The 19964-nt window shown below is 43.5% G+C and overlaps 1 protein-coding gene across 38 annotated transcripts in view; it reads right to left on the bottom strand.

Annotated features, from left to right (window-relative positions):
• Positions 1-18099, bottom strand: part of MAGI1 (membrane associated guanylate kinase, WW and PDZ domain containing 1) — a 526245-nt gene extending 508146 nt beyond the window's left edge. For all 38 annotated transcript variants that reach the window (XM_032764470.2, XM_032764488.2, XM_032764506.2 and 35 more), the window contains exon 1: positions 17771-18099. In XM_032764470.2, the coding sequence (XP_032620361.1) occupies positions 17771-18080 (310 nt within the window). In that variant the 5' untranslated portion in view covers positions 18081-18099. The remainder of the gene's footprint in view (positions 1-17770) is intronic.
• Positions 18100-19964: the final 1865 nt, after the last annotated feature.

The raw sequence follows: 19964 nt of genomic DNA, 5'->3' as shown, positions 1-19964 counted from the left end.
AGAACTTTCCATAAAGTGGAGTGGGGGAAGCTGGGGTGCATGGGGCAGAGGGAAGAATCTGAAAGCTGAAAGATTGCTTTATAAAATTGAATTAAACACCTTCCAAGAACAAGATTTTGTGCCAATTCTGCAGCGCTGCTTCTGTTAACGCTGGAAAAATAAATACTGTATTCCGAGCCCGAGGTAAGACACCACAATGGCTGCCACCAATACAGATGAGGTTATAACAAATGACAGAAAAACACCAAGCACCGAGATAGAGGGAAAACAAAGAATCACTCACCGTGGCAAGCTAGTCAAGTAGCCAACATTTTGTTATGTGTTTCGACTGCTTCCTCCAGGAACAAAGGGAGTAACGTACAAGAGTCGCTATTGTCATAGTTATTGTATTGTTACGGAGCAAACAATGGTTGTGGTGTGTCATATTTCCTGATGTACTAGCACCTGTTCCGCAGTCCTCAGACTAACCCTGGATATCTGTATTTCTCTCAGCTACTCTGCTATGATCTACACTCACTTTTTGTTCAGCAGATATAAGAGAGGCTTGTTTCACTTTAGCTTAAGCCACATTACATGTCTCCATGCAGGGTTCTGCACCAGGTCAATCTCTTTAAAACCGATTTAGTTTAAGTCAAACTAGTGACACTTTTTCCATATAAACAAAGTCTTAGCGGCTGTGACATCTTGCTCAACTATTCTGCAAACATCAATGTTCTCATAAAAACGATACATTCCTGCACCGTGCTTAAAGCACCTCTTCCACCCAAAGAGACTCTATAAAGTATTAGCACAGGGGTAGGCAACCTATGGTATGTACACCGAAGACTGCACGCGAACTGATTTTCAGTGGCACTCACACTGCCCAGGTCCTGGCCACCGATCTGGGAGGCTCTGCATTTTAATTTAATTTTAAATGAAGCTTCAACATTTTAAAATCTTATTTACTTTACATACAACAATAGTTTAGTTATATATTATAGACTTCTAGAAAGAGACCTTCTAAAAACATTAAAATGTATTACCGGCATGCGAAACCTTAAATCAGAGTGACCAAATGAAGACTCGGCACAGCACTTCTGAAAGGTTGCCAACCCCTGTATTAGCACATGCTTAATTTAAACACTACTGATCCCACTGAGTTCAATGGGACTAGGCTCATACTTAACGTCTTTGCAGGATCAGACTTCATGTATTCACTGTTTACTAACTTATGACATGACCAAGATGTCAATGTAATATAGCTAGGATCAGAACTAGGTAAACAAGGGCTGAGTTTAGGTCCTTTAAGATATATGTATATATATCTACTAATTTATCAGCACATACAACAAGATCTATTAAATTCAAGAGAACAAAATAATAAAATAAAAAACTACAGCATCCTTGAAAGACTCTTCTCCAAACAAGACCCTAGAACTGGAACATTTTCCCAGTAAATAGTACAAACATGCAGTGAAAAATGTTATGTTTAAAGTGACAAAGATCAAGTGGGAAACCTCTAACTGAGTAGAGGAGCATGAGGATGGGGAGGAGCAGAGTCCATTTAGGTCACTGCTTTATATATTTTAAGCACATTCAAGTACACTGGACAACAACATGTCCTGACTCCCAGTCCGGTGCCTTAATCACGGGACATGCGGGTTCCTGGCTCTGCCACAGGCTTCTTGGCCAAGTCTCTTAACCTCTGTGTCTCATTCCCCCCTCCCCCCCCCCCATCTAAAAGACAGGGATAACATCACGATCCTTCTTTCAGCCATGGTCTATTTAGATACCATAGAACCTCAGAATTATGAGCACAAGAGTTATGAACTGACCAGTCAACCACACACCTCATTTGCAACCAGAAGTACACAATCAAGCAGTAGCGGAGAGAGAGAGAGAGAGAGAGAGAGACACACACACACACACACACACACACACGAGTAAATACAGTACAGCACTGTGTTAAATGTAAACTACTAAAAAAGTAAAAGGATAAGCAGTAGGGTGGATTTGATTTAAGTCAAATCACTAGTCAGAAAAACATGATTAAATCGAGTCTTGTACACAAAAGTGCATTCTTGGTGATTGTTATAACCTTAATACATATTCTTCACAACTCAGAGATAGATGTAGTTTCATTTTTAGAAAGTACACACTATACATTTTTAAACCGTGATTTATTTTGAAAACTTTTCAACTGTATCAGAAAATAAATGATTGTTTGGTTATTTCATTTACCAAAAGGTAATTGAAGCAGATATTTATGAAGTCATTGGGAGGTGAACTATCTCCAGTTCAACATGTTAATCATTAATATCTGTAGGATTTTCTTGTCATGCTGTATTACCACCACCACCACCGACATTTAAATTGTTTTATTTAACTAAACAACGTTAAGTATTCTGAATTTTTCTTCAACAGCAAAACCTACAATATTTTAACCAAAAAACCATGTCCCTCGTGTCTCACATTTATCTCCAGACTTCTTCTCCTTATCTAGATCTATTCTGCCCCCAACAATCTTCTATTTGTTGAACTTTTTTAAACTTTGCACTTTTAGAGGGAAGTAAGGGATTGACTCTGTGTACACAAAATTGCAGAGGGACAATAGAGTTGAGGTCTGTTATTTCTCACCTCTATGTATTTATTTTAAAACATTTTTGCTTTTAACAAGCATGTTACCACTGAAGGGAGAAATCCACAGTTTGAGAACTGCAAAACTAAGCATCTCTGATGGTATCTTCTAGACTGAGCACTGTGTCCCGTTGGGCAGATAGAAAGATTAACCTAAATCTATACAGAAGCCCCTGGAACCCCATAAAATTGGGTCCCTAATCCATGAACTATTGGAACTCATTTACAAAACCATGAATATATTGTCTCATACTATAGAATTAATCATCCCTATTCCATGATGAGATATCTTTGAGCTATAATGTATCTATCTTTAAAATAGATTTTTTCCTCAAAGCATTTTATCAAAAAAATCCAATTTTTTTATTTAAAAAAAAAAAAAAACAAAAAAAAACACACACACACACACACACACACACAAAAAAAAACCAAATCACCCTTGATTTTTATCCACCCTGGCAAGTGGTGTTTTTCTTCTGCATAGTAAAGTTTCAAAGCTCTATGAAATCAATGTTCAGCTGTAAACTTTTGAAAGAACAAACAGTATTTTGTTCAAACATACGAACGTTTCAGAGTTACGAACAACCTCCATTTTCGAGGTGTCCGTAACTCTGAGGTTCTACTTTAGCGAGCTCTCAGGTCAAGGACTGACTCTTACGATGTGTCTAACACCAGGGAGTCCCGATTGTGGTGGGACCTCTCGCTGCTACTGTAATACAAATTTAGCCCCTCCCCCCATAGAACATTCAGTATGATTTCACCTCCTCTTCATTCCCACAGCACAAGCCTCAAAATAATAATCACATCAGCTGCTACAATTCACCTTTCATCTAAGTTTGCCATTACATAAACTACATTTAATTTTATGGCCTCCAAAATTCCAGAGACTTGTGTGCATAGTGAAGTTAGTTACCTGTCAAAAGATAATGTTGATAGGTGTGCTCTCTTACCAGTAATGACTCACAAGAATCATAAAAAGATCTGACTAGCAGTTGCCTGATAGCACCAGTGAGAAAGAATGTGAAACTCATTTTAAACACCAAGCTGCACTATGCCATGTAACTCTGCTTACAATGTCAGCTTCATTTAAAGCGACCGAAGTCTAATGCGTGTGCAGCCTTTTAAAAGTCATGTGTTCCTTTAGATTACTTACAGGCCAAGTGTTAAAGCTGTTTTGTCAAGACAATCCCACATGCAAGTACAGTACTGAAATGTCTTTAAAGGACTGGGGACCACCCAAGTCTCATTATGAAGTAACATGGGTGTAAGCCAGTGGTTTTCAACCTATTTTCCATCATGGGCCGCGGCTGCATTCACACAATATATATACCACCTGTATGGCCCTGAGGATGTCACATGGGCCACAGCTGTGTCCTGACTGGGCCAAGGGTTGAGAACCACTGGTATAAACTCTTGCTTGTTCATAAGTGTTTTTGATTTTCTCACACTTTTTAAAAAATGCTTCAATTTCAGGGTGGCCAACTTCTGCCATTGATTGTGGATCTCGTGATATTTCATCTCTCAAAACCCCCAACTCCTGGAGTCATGTCAACATCTCACCCTTCCTTCCAAAAGTTTCTAGCACTCATTGCTGCAGAGAAAGTTTGAGCCTTTAGGATTCGGGTTTTCAAACACTGAATAAAAAGAACTCAATTTATTATTTTTATAATCTCCTGGGGAAGGTTGGGGAAGGGCGGCTCATGATTTCTGAATACTTGGATAGGCACTACTGCAACATTTTCTTCTACTCCTGGATTCTACATATGGTCCATACTTTGGCAGGGCTGTGGTTGCCCTGCACTACCATCACCAAGGGAGCTCTAGCATAGACAAAACTCCCGTGAGCACCGGGATTCTTAAAACCGTCTTGTAACCCTGCTCAGAGCAGTTCTGTGCCTCTCACACACACACACACACACACACACACTTACAGAAACCAAAGAAAGAGGGAGAAAATTACTAGGACTTAACACTCCAGCTCTGTATCTGTTATGGAAAGATTACACAGTGTCACAGGAGGTTCACAAAGTTCATCTTTTATATCTGTGCCGATAATGCCTACATTAGGTGAGAAGACAATACCTTTTCTACATACAATTAAAAAAGAAGTAGTAAATGATTATCCACAGGAGCAGAAGGAAAAAAAGTTCAGGCTTTTAGAGAGTTTAGTTAATAATAAAGCACTTGGGGGTGTTGGGGAGAAGCAGAAAAAAAAATCGCTAATCAGTAGATTTGGATGTACTGTTATTATACAACTTTGACGTCTTTGTACAGAAATCAAATTTGTAGTCCTAGCAAGCTTTGTTAGCGTGGGTAAGAGTCAACCTGACATGGAAAAAATAAAAGAACTAATCTTAATTTTAAAAGTAAAACAATTAGCCATTCCCACGTCGAATGTGTAGCTTTTAATCTGTTGAACCCTAAGAATTACACTGCTGTCCTGCTGCAAAGAATCAGTGCAAATTAACAAAGTATTTCATACTAGTCACTTCAGTGTTCAAGCTGAAGAAGAATATATATGCTGCTTTTTCTCGACTAGAGATTTTATATTTGACCCATATCCCCAGATCTCAAAAAAAAAATTCTTTGGGAAAGGAAAAGGGTGGAGGAAAACAAAAATGATGAACTCACACATTTTGGATTATGTAGCGGACTGATAAACTTGTAACAGAGCTGTCACACAAGTAGCATTCTCCCAACCCAGCAAAGAGGAATTCTCAACAGCAACACATTACCAAAAGGAGCTTCTGCTGGGGCTGACAACAGCTCCAAATATGGACAAGCCATATATTTATCTTACACAGCTACAGACATGCTATTTTACGGTGGCATGGTGCTGAAAATCCCGCTGGCTGCACATACAGTCTGCAGAAGGGAGAGCTGCGGACATTCCGTGCTCCATCTTCCTATGCGTCTCTCTTACTGCAAAGCCATCCTTTTCAATTACATTTGGGTAAGAGTCAATTTCCACTGTAAAGCATGCCCTGCTGCGAAACAGCACCTCAGCTTTCACAGCCCCAATCCTGCTCCCTCTAAAGTCAATGGCAAAACGTCCACTGATTTCAGAGCACACATACCAATCTTGCTCCACCGCACAATAACTCTTCTAGCCAAATCCTAACTGCATGTGTGGATAAGTAGGAGAGCTCATTCTGTAACAGCTTATACAGCTAGTTTCATTTTACGCACAGTATAAAGCAGGATATTCAGAACAAAATAATCAGATTTATAGCTGATCTATAGAAATAAACACACACGCACTCATTTAGCATGCCTGCTTTGAGCAATAAGCCCAGTTCACCTGGATCATTAGGGTTCAGAGGGACTGTCTTAGTCATTATTAATTAGAATTGTGTCCTTGTTTCCCCGCAGAACCAGAAATGAGACTCTCCAGCAACCTCTGTCCACCTTCACAAGGCATCTTGTCCTTCCACTGTGGCTGCCTCCTCTGATTCCATCTCCATATCAGACACAGTTACTGGTTCCAACTTTAGCAGCAGGAAGGTTAGTAAGTGCGTCAGGGATTTCAGGTGTCTGGAAGAGGATCCCTCACCTCCACTCCAATGTTTCTAGGAAACTTACTCCACTATCTGCCACCCAGTCATATGTCTTTCAGGCGGCGAGCCATTCCTTTCCTAGCACCAAGATCCCAGTTAATTGTTCCTCTCCAGTTATGAGCTGCCACAACGTCCTTCACCACCCTCCAAAACCATCCCAACTTCCCTGACCCCATCAAGGACAATTTCCCCCAAGGAAAAAGTTTACTCTTCTCTCCTCAAGCCCTGCTACTCACAATCCTCTCAAGAAGGGTCTCAGGGGGGAGGGCATTCTGAAATCTGGGCACTCAGCTCTCCCACTTAGTTGGGAGTATACTTACACACAAAGGTTTAGATGTTAGTTATTTTACATACTCGTAAATTTGCACCAGTGACCATTTAATGCAAGCAACTCTACTAACACAGAAGCAGAAGTTGAAAAGCAATGTTATTTAAAGTACATGTCAATATTTGTTTGGGAGGTGGGGGGGGATGGGAGGGGAAGAAAGGGATTTATTTTAATAAATGTTTTCTTTTCATAAATGTCTAAGTTAAATATCCAGAGATGATTTTTAAATCACTTGCATTAAGGAAATAAAGAAATTTCAAACGTGATAGTAAAACGCTAAGATGAAGATTCCAAAATTGTGGGACAATAATCCGAAACACTGCAAGTTTTTGTCAAGTGCTAGCAAGCCATGGAAAACTGATAATTTCTTCCTATACATTGCAACTCTATGTGCCTCTGTTCTGCTGTTTGTTCTGACTAAATCCAGGTTTCAAATAAAAGGGCTGGCATAAGTGTGTGTCAAAGTGTATGAACACTGTACATTTAGCATGATCTTCAGATCCTACAGTGAGCTGCACTACTGGGTTTAATGGACTAGCCTCCATCACGTCTAACAACATTTTTAACTCTGGATTTTTTTTTTATTTATTTTTTTTTAAGTTGTGATACAAGCCACCTCAAATACAAAACTAGGAACTGTTTTGAGTCAAATGCCAAGTCTGTGAAAATGTAACCAAAAACGCCAGGATCTGCAGGAAAAACTGATTTAGTTTCTTCAAAACACCACCCTAATAAATGCAACTTTCAAAGACTGGTGGTTAAGAATATTTATATTATTGCTAACACAAAACAGAAGAAAGAAGTCGTTTCAGAGTAAAAGCTGACAAAGGTAGAGTCAGGAACTAGCACAGAATGTTGCTGATATTCCAGCTTCCAGTGGCCAAAAAATTCAGGAAGCCATTTAAAGTGTCAGTGCATAGAGGATAGATGGTGTGTCTGACCTTTACAGACTGAACGCTGGATCTTGCTGAAGATATCCCAGCTGCCCAGAGCCATGCAATTTCCAGAAGTCTGTGAAGGATGTTACCCACCTAGCCAGTCCATAAAGAGAAAACCATAACAGCTCAGTGGCAGACAGCTACCACGGTCATTTGGAAGTGGAGAATTCATGCCCATCCCCCCAACCTTCCACCATTTTCAGGTCAGGTTGTATCTTCCCCTCCTTGTCATAGGCTGCCAATCAAGTAGGTGCCACAGCACAGCTTGGATCGTCTTCCTTCACTTGTGGCCATGGGTTAATGAGGTGCAGACAAACTCTGCGTGTTGGTATTTAGAAACAGCCCTGCTTGCCTCCACTAGATCACTGGAGCACTGCAGGGGAACCACAATACTCCAGACACCAAGTGCTGCAAAGATGTTGTTTGAATAGCAAGAAAGTCACTAAGCCTAGAGAAGCACCTAATGACCTTCCCCAAAAGAAAAAACTAACAGCTAGTCCAGGTTCTCTGTTCCTGGGAAGGGACAGTCCAACCCAGCACGCAACAGCTGAAAGAGGTGGCAGAGGATTTCCTCCACATACCAAGGACTAGTCACCAAGACTGAAGAGCCGAGCAGTATTTCTATGCTGCAAGAGCTACAGAAACTCCTCACATCCTGGGTGTAATTAATAGCTACCTCCTCTTGGAGAAATGTAAGTTGATGGAAGAACAGCCACCTCTACAGTGGAGGGTAGGTCAACTTAACTACATGGCACAGGACATGACATTTTTCACAGCCCTGACTGACGTAGGTAGATAAATAAGTTTTAGTTGTAGATCAGGCCTGAAACAAAGTGAAAGCCAAGCCATCAAGGTAGGGGAACGTTTGAGGGGGAAAGGAAAAGGGATGATGATTGCTTAAAATTATTTTTCTGGTCTCACACATTCAGCGATGCCCTAAAAGCTATCACTGTACAACTGATGCTACCAGTGGCAGGCCAAGGGGAACATGCAACATCTTTACATGGCACATTGGTGTCAGTCTAGTCCAGTATCCATGGTGCAAGTGGTCCCTGGTGACAGAAGACACAAAGAAACAATAGGCATGACATGAACTCGGAGCAAATCGCAGTATATCCCTACCCAGAGACAGCATGTGCAAGGCTAAAAGGAACACACTTCTCCACACATGTACTGGAGTATCCACTTTCTAAGCAGTGGTCATTCAAGCTACAGCATTCTAGGTAAAGCAAACTTTTCCTCCATTTCTTCATTTTGCTTTTGCAAATTCATGGCACTTGCTCGCGCAGGCCAGATTTCCCCATGTTTTCAACCAAGAGACCCAAACCATTTAGCTGTGACTATGAGAACTGAGCATTTCCTTTAACTTATGTGTCTCAAATGTAGGAGCTTCCAGCAAACCAGAGGAAGCATAAAACCACCTCTTAACTCATTCCTTAAGATATATAGGCAAACACACCCTCCATCTGGAAGAAAGAAGAGAACTAACTTATTTGACAAGAACTATTTTAAAATCTTGACTTCTTCACTGATTTACAGACAGACTAGGCTGTGGGACATGTCCATTCCACTCCCTCACTCACTCCGATACATGGCTGAGTCTCAGAATACAAGTGGTTGAATGTGGATTTCATGCAAGTTAGAACACAGCTCTTCTGTTCAGCACTATTCTATCCCACCGATGCAAATGTTGGCTTTATTCAGGCCAGGTGCACTTTTAGCCTGAATGAGACCCTCTGAGCGACAATTTTATTTCCTTTACATCTGCATTCAATATTTTTAACTGAATTAAGGCTGCAGACATGTATCCAGAACTTGTAAGTTTTAGAAAATAAAAAAACAAAAAGACAGGAAATTCAATGTTAAATTTTGTCGTGTCAGGAAAAAACATTGAAATGCAGCATGACGGTGCATAGGTCACATACCCGAAGCAAGCTGAACTCCACCTTTCAATCCCCACCACCTTATGTATAAGGCCAACGTGTCAAGACTGGGAAGATAATTACCACATTACAGCTACTAGTTGACATGTTAACCATGGACACTTTGGCTTTGCAGCAGCTCCAGGTGACATTCTGGCTTAGAAGGTCTAACCTGGCCATTCTTAGGGTTCTCACCTTCTAGCCAGGAAAAAAATGGAGTAAGCTCTGCCCGTGGCCCTGTCTGTGCCCCCATCACGACATGCATCGCAACTGTCAAACCACATCCATTCTGTCCGAGCTGGGATCTTCTACTATTAAATCAGTCTTAATTAATACACTGGATTTATGGCTTATTATTAGGCCTGCAGCAGTGTGAACTGGCCACTTCACTTTGAATGATCTCCTACAACACTGTGCTAACTACTTATGCTAAACAATCTGTCCCACATTCCATTTAGCTGTGACAGCAGAGTACCTTTCCCAGCCCTATAGAAGAGCAGTCTAAGCTCAAAAGTTTCCCTTTCCCCAACAGAATTTGTGTCCAATAAGAGACATTACTTCAATCAACTAGTCCCTCTATCATTAGTCAGGTCTCTTACAGTAATGCACAGGAGACAAGAATCCGGCCCCACTATGCTATAGGCACTGAGAAAACAGCATGAAACAATCCCTGCCCCAAAGAGCTGACAATCATTCTAAAGAGACAAGCAGACAGACGGGGCAGCGGGAACATACAAGCAGAATAATCAGTGCAATGATGGCAAGTATCACATAATTTAAATCGTTTCACCGGGGTCACATTAAAAGGCAATTAGCTAGATGAAGCGACAAACAAAGGGAGAATGAGCGTTGGAGAGAGGAGGAAAGGGGTGGGAGGGACTGGAGCATACAGCCAATCTACACAAGGGCGAGAAGTGAGAACTACAGAAAGGAGGACAGCAGTAGTGTTCTTCGGTCCCTGCTTAAAACCGCATTCTCTAACTGCTCCTATCTCTGTGGAAGGCAGCCTGGCCAAGACGCAGGGGCAGATGATTGTACCTAACCATAATATTTACACAAGATGGCACTGTCTTCCTGTGACACAGGTAAATATTAACCCCATTTCACAGCTGGAAAAGCAGTCACAGAGAGTTTAAAGGGACCTGAATGGGAGTCTAGTATAGGGCTGTGAAAAACGAGGCTGTAACCCTTGCTCTGGCACCAATTCACTGTGTAGCATCGGACACCAGATAAAAACTCTAATCCGCAAATTTTCCCACCTGTGGAATGGAGTTAAGACAAGCCTAACTCTCAAGGAGTTCGTAAAGCTTAATTCCTGTAAAACACTATGTGATCCTTGGGGAAAAAAGCAACCCTAAGGGCACTGCAGCATTATTAAGGCCACACAGGCTATGTCTACACTTGCAATTAGACACTCCCAGCTGGCCTGGCCTGCTGACTCAGTCTCACTAGGGCTCAGGCTAAGGGGCTGTTTAATGGCAGGGTAGATGTTTGAGCTTGGGCAGCTCCAGCCCAAGTATATACACTGTGATTAAGCAGCCCTTTAGCTCAAGCCAGCTGCAAGTGTCTAACTGCAGCGCAGATCCAGCCTCAGTGTTACAGAGTTGGAAGAAGACTTAAGGAGGTCCTGATTCCAGTGTTCTGCTCAGCCCAGCAAACTATACTGCCCAAGGAGCCCTCCCCAGCATAGGCTTTCAGCCCTGTGCACTCCTCTAGTAAATTCCATAGGGCTTCTGACAGAGCATGTTCATAGAATATTAAGGTTAGAAGGGACCTCAGGAGGTCATCTAATCCAATCCCCTGCTCAACGCAGGACCAAATCCCCAGACAGATTTTTACTCCAGTTCCCTAAATGGCCCCCTCAAGGAATGAACTCACAACCCTGGGTTTAGCAGGCCAATGCTCAAACCACTGAGCTATCCCCCCCGGCTGTTTTTAGCCAGCAAATGACCTACCAAGTATGCTGGGCTGAAGGCTAACAGTTTGTGAAATCTGCTGGAAATTGAAGCAGGCCCCAAATGATACCAAGACTGCAAGTAACCACCAACCTATCCTTTCCCAAGCTAATCCTACGCACGAGATCTATTCACAGCCTCTATCATAAAATAAGTTTGGACTTTGTAAACCAAGATTTTGGAGATATATAGTCTTCCACTCAAAAAAGGAGGAAGTGTTTTTCAAAGTTTGTTATGAGTGCCACATCTTGGAATGGCTTGGTAAACACACCTTAAATTTGGCCAAAGTTATCCTTCAGCAGAAGTGCTTCAGATTTGGTACATGTGACCCGAGGACCATTTTTTGAGGAACTGGGTGGAGAAGTGTGTATGGCTGTGATCAAAACAGGTCTAAGAATGGAAGACTGGTGGCAACTTCAAGTATGACAAGATTAGCAACCCAGTCACACATATCCCTATATTTTATTAATTTAGGGATAAGATACTCAAGTTTTGGCCATCAAACCTGCTGAATGTAGTCCTTAAAGTTATTTAAGAGTTATACAGCAGGTGAATTTCATGTTTCACATTTAGCCAACTATGGCAAAAGTGCTTCCGGTCTGAGTGGCTAAAGTAAAAATTCAGCCTAAAAAACCCACTAGAACTTAATATCTTATAATCGCAATAATTTTGAAACATTGCTTGCAATTAAGCTGTAATTGTGGTTTAAATGTACTGCAATACGACGGCCCATAAAGAGAGATCCTAGAGTCTCATCACATAATGGGCTGAAAGATTCAACTTATTGTGAAAAACATAATACAATTTTATGACATTAAAGGCTCATATTAACTCTTTAAAATTTTAATAATGCCAGGGCTGTTAAATTAAGATTGTGACTGAATAACTCTGGGATGCTAACCCACACTTTGTAGTACGACGACATAAAAATATGTGCCTGGATGCATAGCTAATCATTTTGCCACAAGCAGGGTCCGTTTTCACGTTCTAAATCCTAACAAATGCTTACAGCGTGTAAGCTTGATCGTGATAAAAACCTGATCTTCACTACAGTGATGTTTTAATACACAACAGTCTACATTTCACGTGTGCTAAGAGCAATAATATTTTAGATGCACAGAATTTCTGATCAACTCACGGACAGGGACTGCATCTTCACTGATTTTATGCTTGGATAGCAGCTAGCGCATTGTGAGTGCTATTGCAGTATAAATGGTGAATGTAATCTCAAAGTTCAAAATAGGTGCCAAACTCCAAAATGCCAGTATGAAATTTTTGATCAGTGCAAATTTATGTTGTTCTCCATATTTCAGATTCTATTACTTAAACTTTAAGGATGTGGGTCAAACTGGAAATGCCCAGGGAATTGTGAACATGTTTTTGTTTGACATTTTGTTAAGTGCTGCAACAAAAAGACAAAAAAAAAACCCAAACCTTTATCAGAAACAAAGAGAGATCATGTGATATATCAAGGAAGTAAATTCTTAATAGCTGCAAGAGTTTTATAAACTCATTTGCATTTACCTAAAAACAGGCAGATAGGAGTCCAAAATAAACATGGGATGCAAATATTTTTACATTTTACAAAATTATGCATCAGTGCCAGCCATGGGTTCTGTAACCTACCTATCAAATGTTTAATGTTACCTATTAACCAACCTGACACCCTGCTTTCCTAGAGTATGTAAAACCACTATACACACAAATTCATAGAGGCATCAATTTTTTTTATATTTGTTGATGTTTTACACAAAAAATAATTGGAAGATACCACATCCTTCACAGGCCCCTTTTGGGGAACTGATGTCAGAACATACGCTCATGCAAATAACCTTTAAAGGGGCTGTTCTATTCACAAACAGATTCCAACACTTTATGGCTCGTTAGCTGTAATTAATGCCAGCGCTCCATAGAAATTTACTGTCAACTCACCATGTTTTAGAATTTCTCTCAGGGTCAAGGTAAAGTTTTAAAAGAAACAAGCATATATGACAGTAGACGATAAACCACAGTCACGACTATTTGGGAATGAGTGTCTGCCCTTGTTTATCTTACACTTGGCTTTAAAAAAAAAAAATTTCCCCTCCCCCTCCCTACTGACTTCAGAGTAACCCAAAACCATCACTCATGTAAACTGATCCTCATGTACCATAACTTCAGCCAGTAATCGTTAAGAAAAAAATTAAAACCAATTTCTTTTTAAAAGTGCACAGAGAACTTAGTTTTCTTCAACAACCTTTTCGTTTACAGTGACAAGGAGGACTTGAACAACTTGACATATGCCATCTAATCAGAGTTTAAAAAATCTGACTAATCTTGAAATAGCCCCCAATTTCTGTATTTCAAGAGAAAACAAAGAAGAAAAAAACATCCTATTTTAAATGAAAGGCACACAACTAATCGGTTATGGAGAAGTTGTTAACTTGTCCATTGTCAAGAACAAATGCTAAACCCTTGTTTTTTGTTGTGCCAGGCTCTCTCAATCAGGATATGTAAACAGCAACAAGAGAGAGAAATTAAGAACCACAACACCATTCTGTCAAGTATTGTCTATTTATCCAATGGATAAAATTGCAAGTCTATTGCAGGAAGCTACAATATTAAGTATGGACAATGGAAATCAAGATATTATGCTAATGCAAGTCTTACATTACCAAATATGTGATATTAAAATGAATGGGAGAAAGAGAGCCAAGGTGGGTGAGCTAATATCTTTTATCGGATCAACTTCCATTGGTGACAGAGACAAGCTTTCGAGCTTACACAGAGCTCTTCTTCATGAGAAGTAGCACCAGTTTTGCACTCTTTACTTAGATCAAATTAAGTGGTCCATATGGCTATATTTATTAATTCAAAGTGGAGTTGATCATCAATTTGTTTGAAACTGAAACAGGAAGGGAACGTGGTCAATTTTAAAAACAACACTACACCTCAGACTTAAAATATTTTCTGCTGTTTTGATTCTTCACTTTTACCTTTACTGGCCTAACCCTGACAGCACTGAAAGGTACTCAGTCAAATTCCAGGGGCCCTTTTTTCTCAAAGCAAAAGATTATAAAATTATGCTTTTAAAAAGTAATACAAAAAAAAAGCACCTATGGGATAAAAGTGTTCACTTATTCCATATTAAAAGGACAAGGGAAATTAAAAACACACATAAATCCCATATGAACAGTTACTTCTATTAAGTCTTATAAAAAGTTACTTCAATTAGCTGTATTCTTATATGACCCCCAAATCACCATAGTATCCAAGTGCCCATTCAAACTGAATACTCACTACGGAAAAGAAAGAGTTAAAGAAAGAAGAAGGAGTTTGCATTTTGAATTGTTATCCTATAAAGCTTGGCTTTAAGAAGAATAGTGTGTTTAACCTACAAAACCTTCATTTCACAGTTTTTTGTTTGTGTGTTTGTTTTAACTGCAAGATCAAATCAGTTATTTTCTCTGCTCAAGCCTGCAGAGATGACTGACTTATTTATAGTAAACTTCCTGTTTTTCCAGCCTTGTAAATGTCATACAAAGCAGACAAGCCAATAAAGCATGTAAGTTTCCAGGTTAAGTTTGTCACAAAACTTCAGCATCAGTTAGGCAGGCACCAGGGACTGGGGAGAAGGAGGGGAAATGGAATCAGACAGTTAAAATGTGTTTACACTCATTCACTTAACACTGTACTTTGCAGCATGTTTTAGTAACATGCAACTCTTGCTGAATATGAACCCCTTAAAATTACATTAAAAGAGTAACTGCTACTAGAAACTTACATAGAAATCATGCATTTTAAATAAAAATCTAATTCTTCCAAGTCTATCCGTACAGGTTGGTAAACATCCATTTCACCATATACAGTATATACAAACCAATGAAGTTTTATTTCCATTAGTAACAGAAGTGTACAGAAAGGCAAAGAAAGAAAAATGCTGCTTGAGAACTTACTGGAGTTTGATGTAGGGATATTTACTTTGTATATTTTGACATGGGATATCGATAATTTGTGTTTTAATCATTATAAAGCTTTAATTTTGCATCTTAGTGTCAGTTATTAACTACTGTCTGATTCTCCTCTTTCCCACTGCATGACACTCCCCCATATTTTCCTGCAACTGCAAAAATTTAAAATAAATAAATAAATTTTGGTAAAAAATAAATGCTTAAAACCCATAATTCTGCACAACTGTGAAAATCTCAAATTATTATTGTGATTGTCAAAACAAATAGTTCTTACGTAAACAATCCTTAAAACCCCATTTACATTTCTTTACGTTTATTTACTCTAGGCATTTCACTTAGCCAGGAAAATGAAAATCCAATTTTACTTTGTTCATAGTCAATTTCACTTCCAGGTTTTCAGGGCTGCAGTCTGTGTGCTGCAAATACAGCAGGAGAAAGACAACAATTGCTCCCACTACAGTTAAAAAATAAAAAAGGAGGGGGAGAGGGGGACATTTCTATTGATTTTAGGTTTTATAAGTTATCTTACTCTGATACTTCTTTATGTAACACGTGGAGATATTTAGAACAGACATTCCATTTTCAAAAGGAAGCAGACGTTTATTACAGTGACAACTCAAGACTACACATTACATAACGCACCACATGGAACAGAACACTACTCTTCCTATAATTTCCTTTGACAATGGAAGTTTGAATAATGTCCATAGAACAAGTGCATGGAACTCCAAACTAGCTTTTAGTAGGGCTAGCAGACAGAAGTTTAGAGGAGAGCTCTGCTGATTTACAAAAAGGGCATCAACCAAACAACAAAGACGAGATTAATTCTCTTTTGGGTCAAGTAAATAGGTTGTTGCCTACACATCAACTACACAAAACTTCACTGCATTTGCCAAACACAGCAAATCCCTCTGCTTGGGGATGCGTACATGTTTGTGCAGTAATAAAACTTTCCCCTAAAGAATCTCCTGAATTATCCTACAAGAACTTCCCTTCCTGTCTCCATTTATAGATGACCCTGGTGTGCTAGGCCACCATGCAAACCTACAGGTGTTCCAATATAATCCTGTTTATTTCAAAATCTTGGGTATTCAAATAACCTTAACAGCTGCTGCAAGAGGAACAGTTTCCTGGCACTAAATTCAAGTCCCACACTGGAAACTACAAACCTATTATCTAGACCCGCTGTGCTAACCTGTTAAAGGTGAAGTGGGCTTTTCACATGGGAAGACTCTTGCTTCTGTCTTCCATAGCCTCATTTGAGAGCGCTCTCATACAATCCCTTCACCTCCCTTCCGCGGGGCTCAAAGTGATGCAGAAATGACCTACTGCTAAGAGTGAAAGCAAGGCTAAAATAACCATTCCAAGTTACAGCTTTTCCCTTCCCCATGCACACTCCCCGCCAACCCTTTGACAAGCTAAGGAAGGCAGCTGGCAATCACATGCTTACACTTTTTAACAAGACTCTAGTCATAATCCAGCAGAGCAACCAAATGCTACAGGTCTATGGGATGCACCCTTGCTGCAGGAGTAAGTCCTCCAGGAAATTCCTCCAGGTCCAGTGACATGAAATATTTGTTTTGTTCACTAGCAGAACTGGCGAGCAGATCCAAGCATTTCACTCCACAACTGCTGAGCCTCCACAACTGCCTGTAGCTAGGGGGTTGGTGCACTTAAAAGAACGTCTTAAGGGAATTGGTCCTTGCGCTTAAGGCAGGCCAGACTTGAAGGGAGTAAACCTTAAAGGTTTATTCCCCCGTGAAAACAGGGGAACCTAAATGATGTCCAGTTACAGTCTTTGCATCGAAGGCAGCAAGGTGTTTCAAAGGTCATGTCGTGACCCTTGATGACAGATAGAAAATGAACCATTTGTATTGCCTTTAACCACACCAATAAGCTGCCCCTACCTGGCGTTTTCCATTTGATCTCTGTGATCAAACACTGCCCAAAGAAGAAGGGGGGCGGGGGGCTGTTCATCTTTGTTGCATGTTCTGGTGCAGGAAGGGGGGGGGCGCAACTCTGGTGCAAACATTTCCTCACCCCCGAAGTCAATGTTTTGCCACTCAGCGGGACTGGCAGAGCAAGGGTCCCAGCGTTTGCCACTGGCCCCACCTGGCCTCTATGGCAGGACCGCGTTAATCCGGGGGTGAGGATCCGCCCTTTAGGAGCGCTCGCAAAGTCGAAGAGAACCAACGCTTCCCCGGCCGCGTGAAGCCGTGTCCCGGGCCGCCCTCCCAGGCAGCCTCGCCTCCGGTCCGGTCCGGTCCGCACCCCGAGCACTGCGCGCCAGGAGCCGGCCGGGAGAGAGACCGCTCAGCCGGCAGGTGGGAAGCTTCGCCGGCCCCAGAAGTTAGGTCCCGCTTGGAAAAACTTCACACCCGCCCAGCAAGCCCAGCGCCCAGCCCGCCCGGGGGAAGGAGGAGGAGAGGCGGGGGCAGTCCAATGGCACAGCCAGAGCAATGACACCCCGAGTGCCCCCCGGCTCTCTCTTGCCGCCCCCTTACCTTGTCTCACGGCTTTGACCGAGATGGGCTCCGTGCAGCTCCGGATCACTTCCAGCACGTCGTAGCGGGGCAAGCCGGACACGCGGACCCCCTGCACCTCCAGCAGCAGCTCCCCGGGGCTGAGTCCCCCTTCTTCGCCCCCGGCCAGCACCGGCGGGCCGCCCTCCTCCGCCGCCCCCACGTAGGGGAACTGCCCGTGCTCCGCGCCCCCGAGCAGGGGCAGCCCCGGCTGCCCGCCGGCCGCCCGCCGGGCCGAGCACTGGTGCACCCGGCTGCTCCAGTGGTTCTTCTTCTGGATCACTTTGGACATGGCGCCGCCGCCCCCTCCCCGGCCCTGTCCCCCCGCAGCCCAGACAACCGAGCGGATGCAAAACAGGTGGCCCGGCGGGGCGAGCCTGGCTGGGCGCACAACTTCCCCAGCCGCTCAAGCCATCCTCCGCCCAACTTCGCCCCGGCTCCGCCCGCCTCCCCCGGGTCCGGTCCGGTCCGCTCCGCCCGACCGGACAGCGCCCGGCAACTGCCCCAGTCCCCGGGCTGCGCGGAGCCCGCTCGGCAGGAAGCGGCCGCGGCCCCTTTAAGCCGCTACAAAGACGCCGCTTGTTTGGTTACATTTCAGCCCGTCCCGTTCCAGCCGGGAGCCCGGGGAGCCGCCCGCGCAGGCGCCCTGCGCACGCTTCCCCCCTCCCCCTCGGCCCGGGAGCGACCCGGCTCGCTGGGCGCGCGCCTGCCCGCTAGGCTGCTGCGGGAGCGCGGGCGGGGGACCTGCTTGGGGTGCAAAGGGGGGAAGAGCCGAATGAGGGGGGAAGGGAAAGAGGGGCTGGGTTGGAGAATGGGGTGCAGGAGAGCAGAGTAGCGGGATGGAGGGTAGGAGAGGGGAGCGGGGGGGATGGGGGTGCGAAGGGGAGGGAGATGGGTTGGGGAATGGGGTGCAGGGGAGCAGAGCAGCAGGGTGAAGAGTGGGAGAGGGGAGGGAGCTGGGTTGGGGGAGCAGGGGGGATGGGGAGCAAAGGGGAGGGAGATGGGTTGGGGAATGGGGTGCAGGGGATCAGAGTAGCGGGGTGGAGGGTGGGAGAGGGGAGGGAGCAAGGGGGATGGGGGAGCGAAGGGGAGGGAGATGGGTTGGGGAATGGGGTGCAGGGGAACACAGTTGCAGGGTGGAGGATGGGAGAGGATTAGGGAGCTAGGTTGGGAGAGCAGAGGGAATAGGGGAGCAAAGGGGAAGGAGCTGGGGTGCAGAAGAAGAGGAGGAGCAGGGGGCAAGGAACTGCCTTGGAGGATGGGGAAGGTGGGGAGCTGAGATGGAGGGGAGGGAGCCAAGATGGGGTACAAGGAGGAGAGGGGGTGAGTTGGGAGGTGGAAGGAGCTGGGTTCAAGGTAGAGGAGCAGGGGCAAGAAACGGCGATGGCGGGGTGGAGGATGGGGTTGAGCTAGGATGGGGGAGCACAAAGTGAGGAAAAAACACGGGGAAAGGAGGATGGGGATGGGGAGAAAAGGCTGCCTGGTACTTGTTCAGGGGTGAGGTGGAGGGAGGAAAAACATCCTGTCCATGTTGCTGGTGCCTGGACAGAGACGCTGGGGAACAAATTACTGTTGCGAGAAGATGGGGGGAGGGAGCTAGAGAGAGATGCTGCTTGTGTGTTGCGTGGAAAGGGGTAGAGGAAAGACGTCCGAGAAATGCAGGTGTGAAGCCCCCAATTGAGGGTGGAGGAGAGGGGCACGGCTGCCAAGTGTGGCTCCATGGGTGACATTCCTTGCGGGTGCAAACAAGCCAGCGTTTCCCCCCACGTAGCTCTCCCTTCTTCTCCCCCCGCCCCCGACAGTGTGGTGATTTGCAGCAATTCTCAAACATCATTGCATCACAACCCGCTTTGGACAACAAAAATTACTACATGTCCCCAGAAGGGGGGACCAATGCCTGAGCCCCACCACTCTATGGCAGGGGGGAGAGTTTCAAAACCGAAGCCCTCAGGCTTTGCCTTCAACCCTAGGCTGCGAGGCTTTGGCCCTGGGCGCCAGCAAGTCTAACACCAGCCCCAGCGACCCCATTAAAATGGGGTTATGACCCACCTTGAGGTCCCGACCCACAGTTTGAGAACCCCTGGATTATAGCATTCATGTTAATATTACTTCCCAGTGCAACAAGAGTCTAGGGGGTTGAGTGGGAACTGAGAAGCAGGAGGGAGCCTGAGGGGTT

Source organism: Chelonoidis abingdonii, chromosome 17 (assembly GCF_003597395.2).
Source record: "Chelonoidis abingdonii isolate Lonesome George chromosome 17, CheloAbing_2.0, whole genome shotgun sequence".
NCBI lineage: Eukaryota > Metazoa > Chordata > Testudines > Testudinidae > Chelonoidis > Chelonoidis abingdonii.
This window is presented reverse-complemented; position numbering and strand designations above follow the sequence as displayed.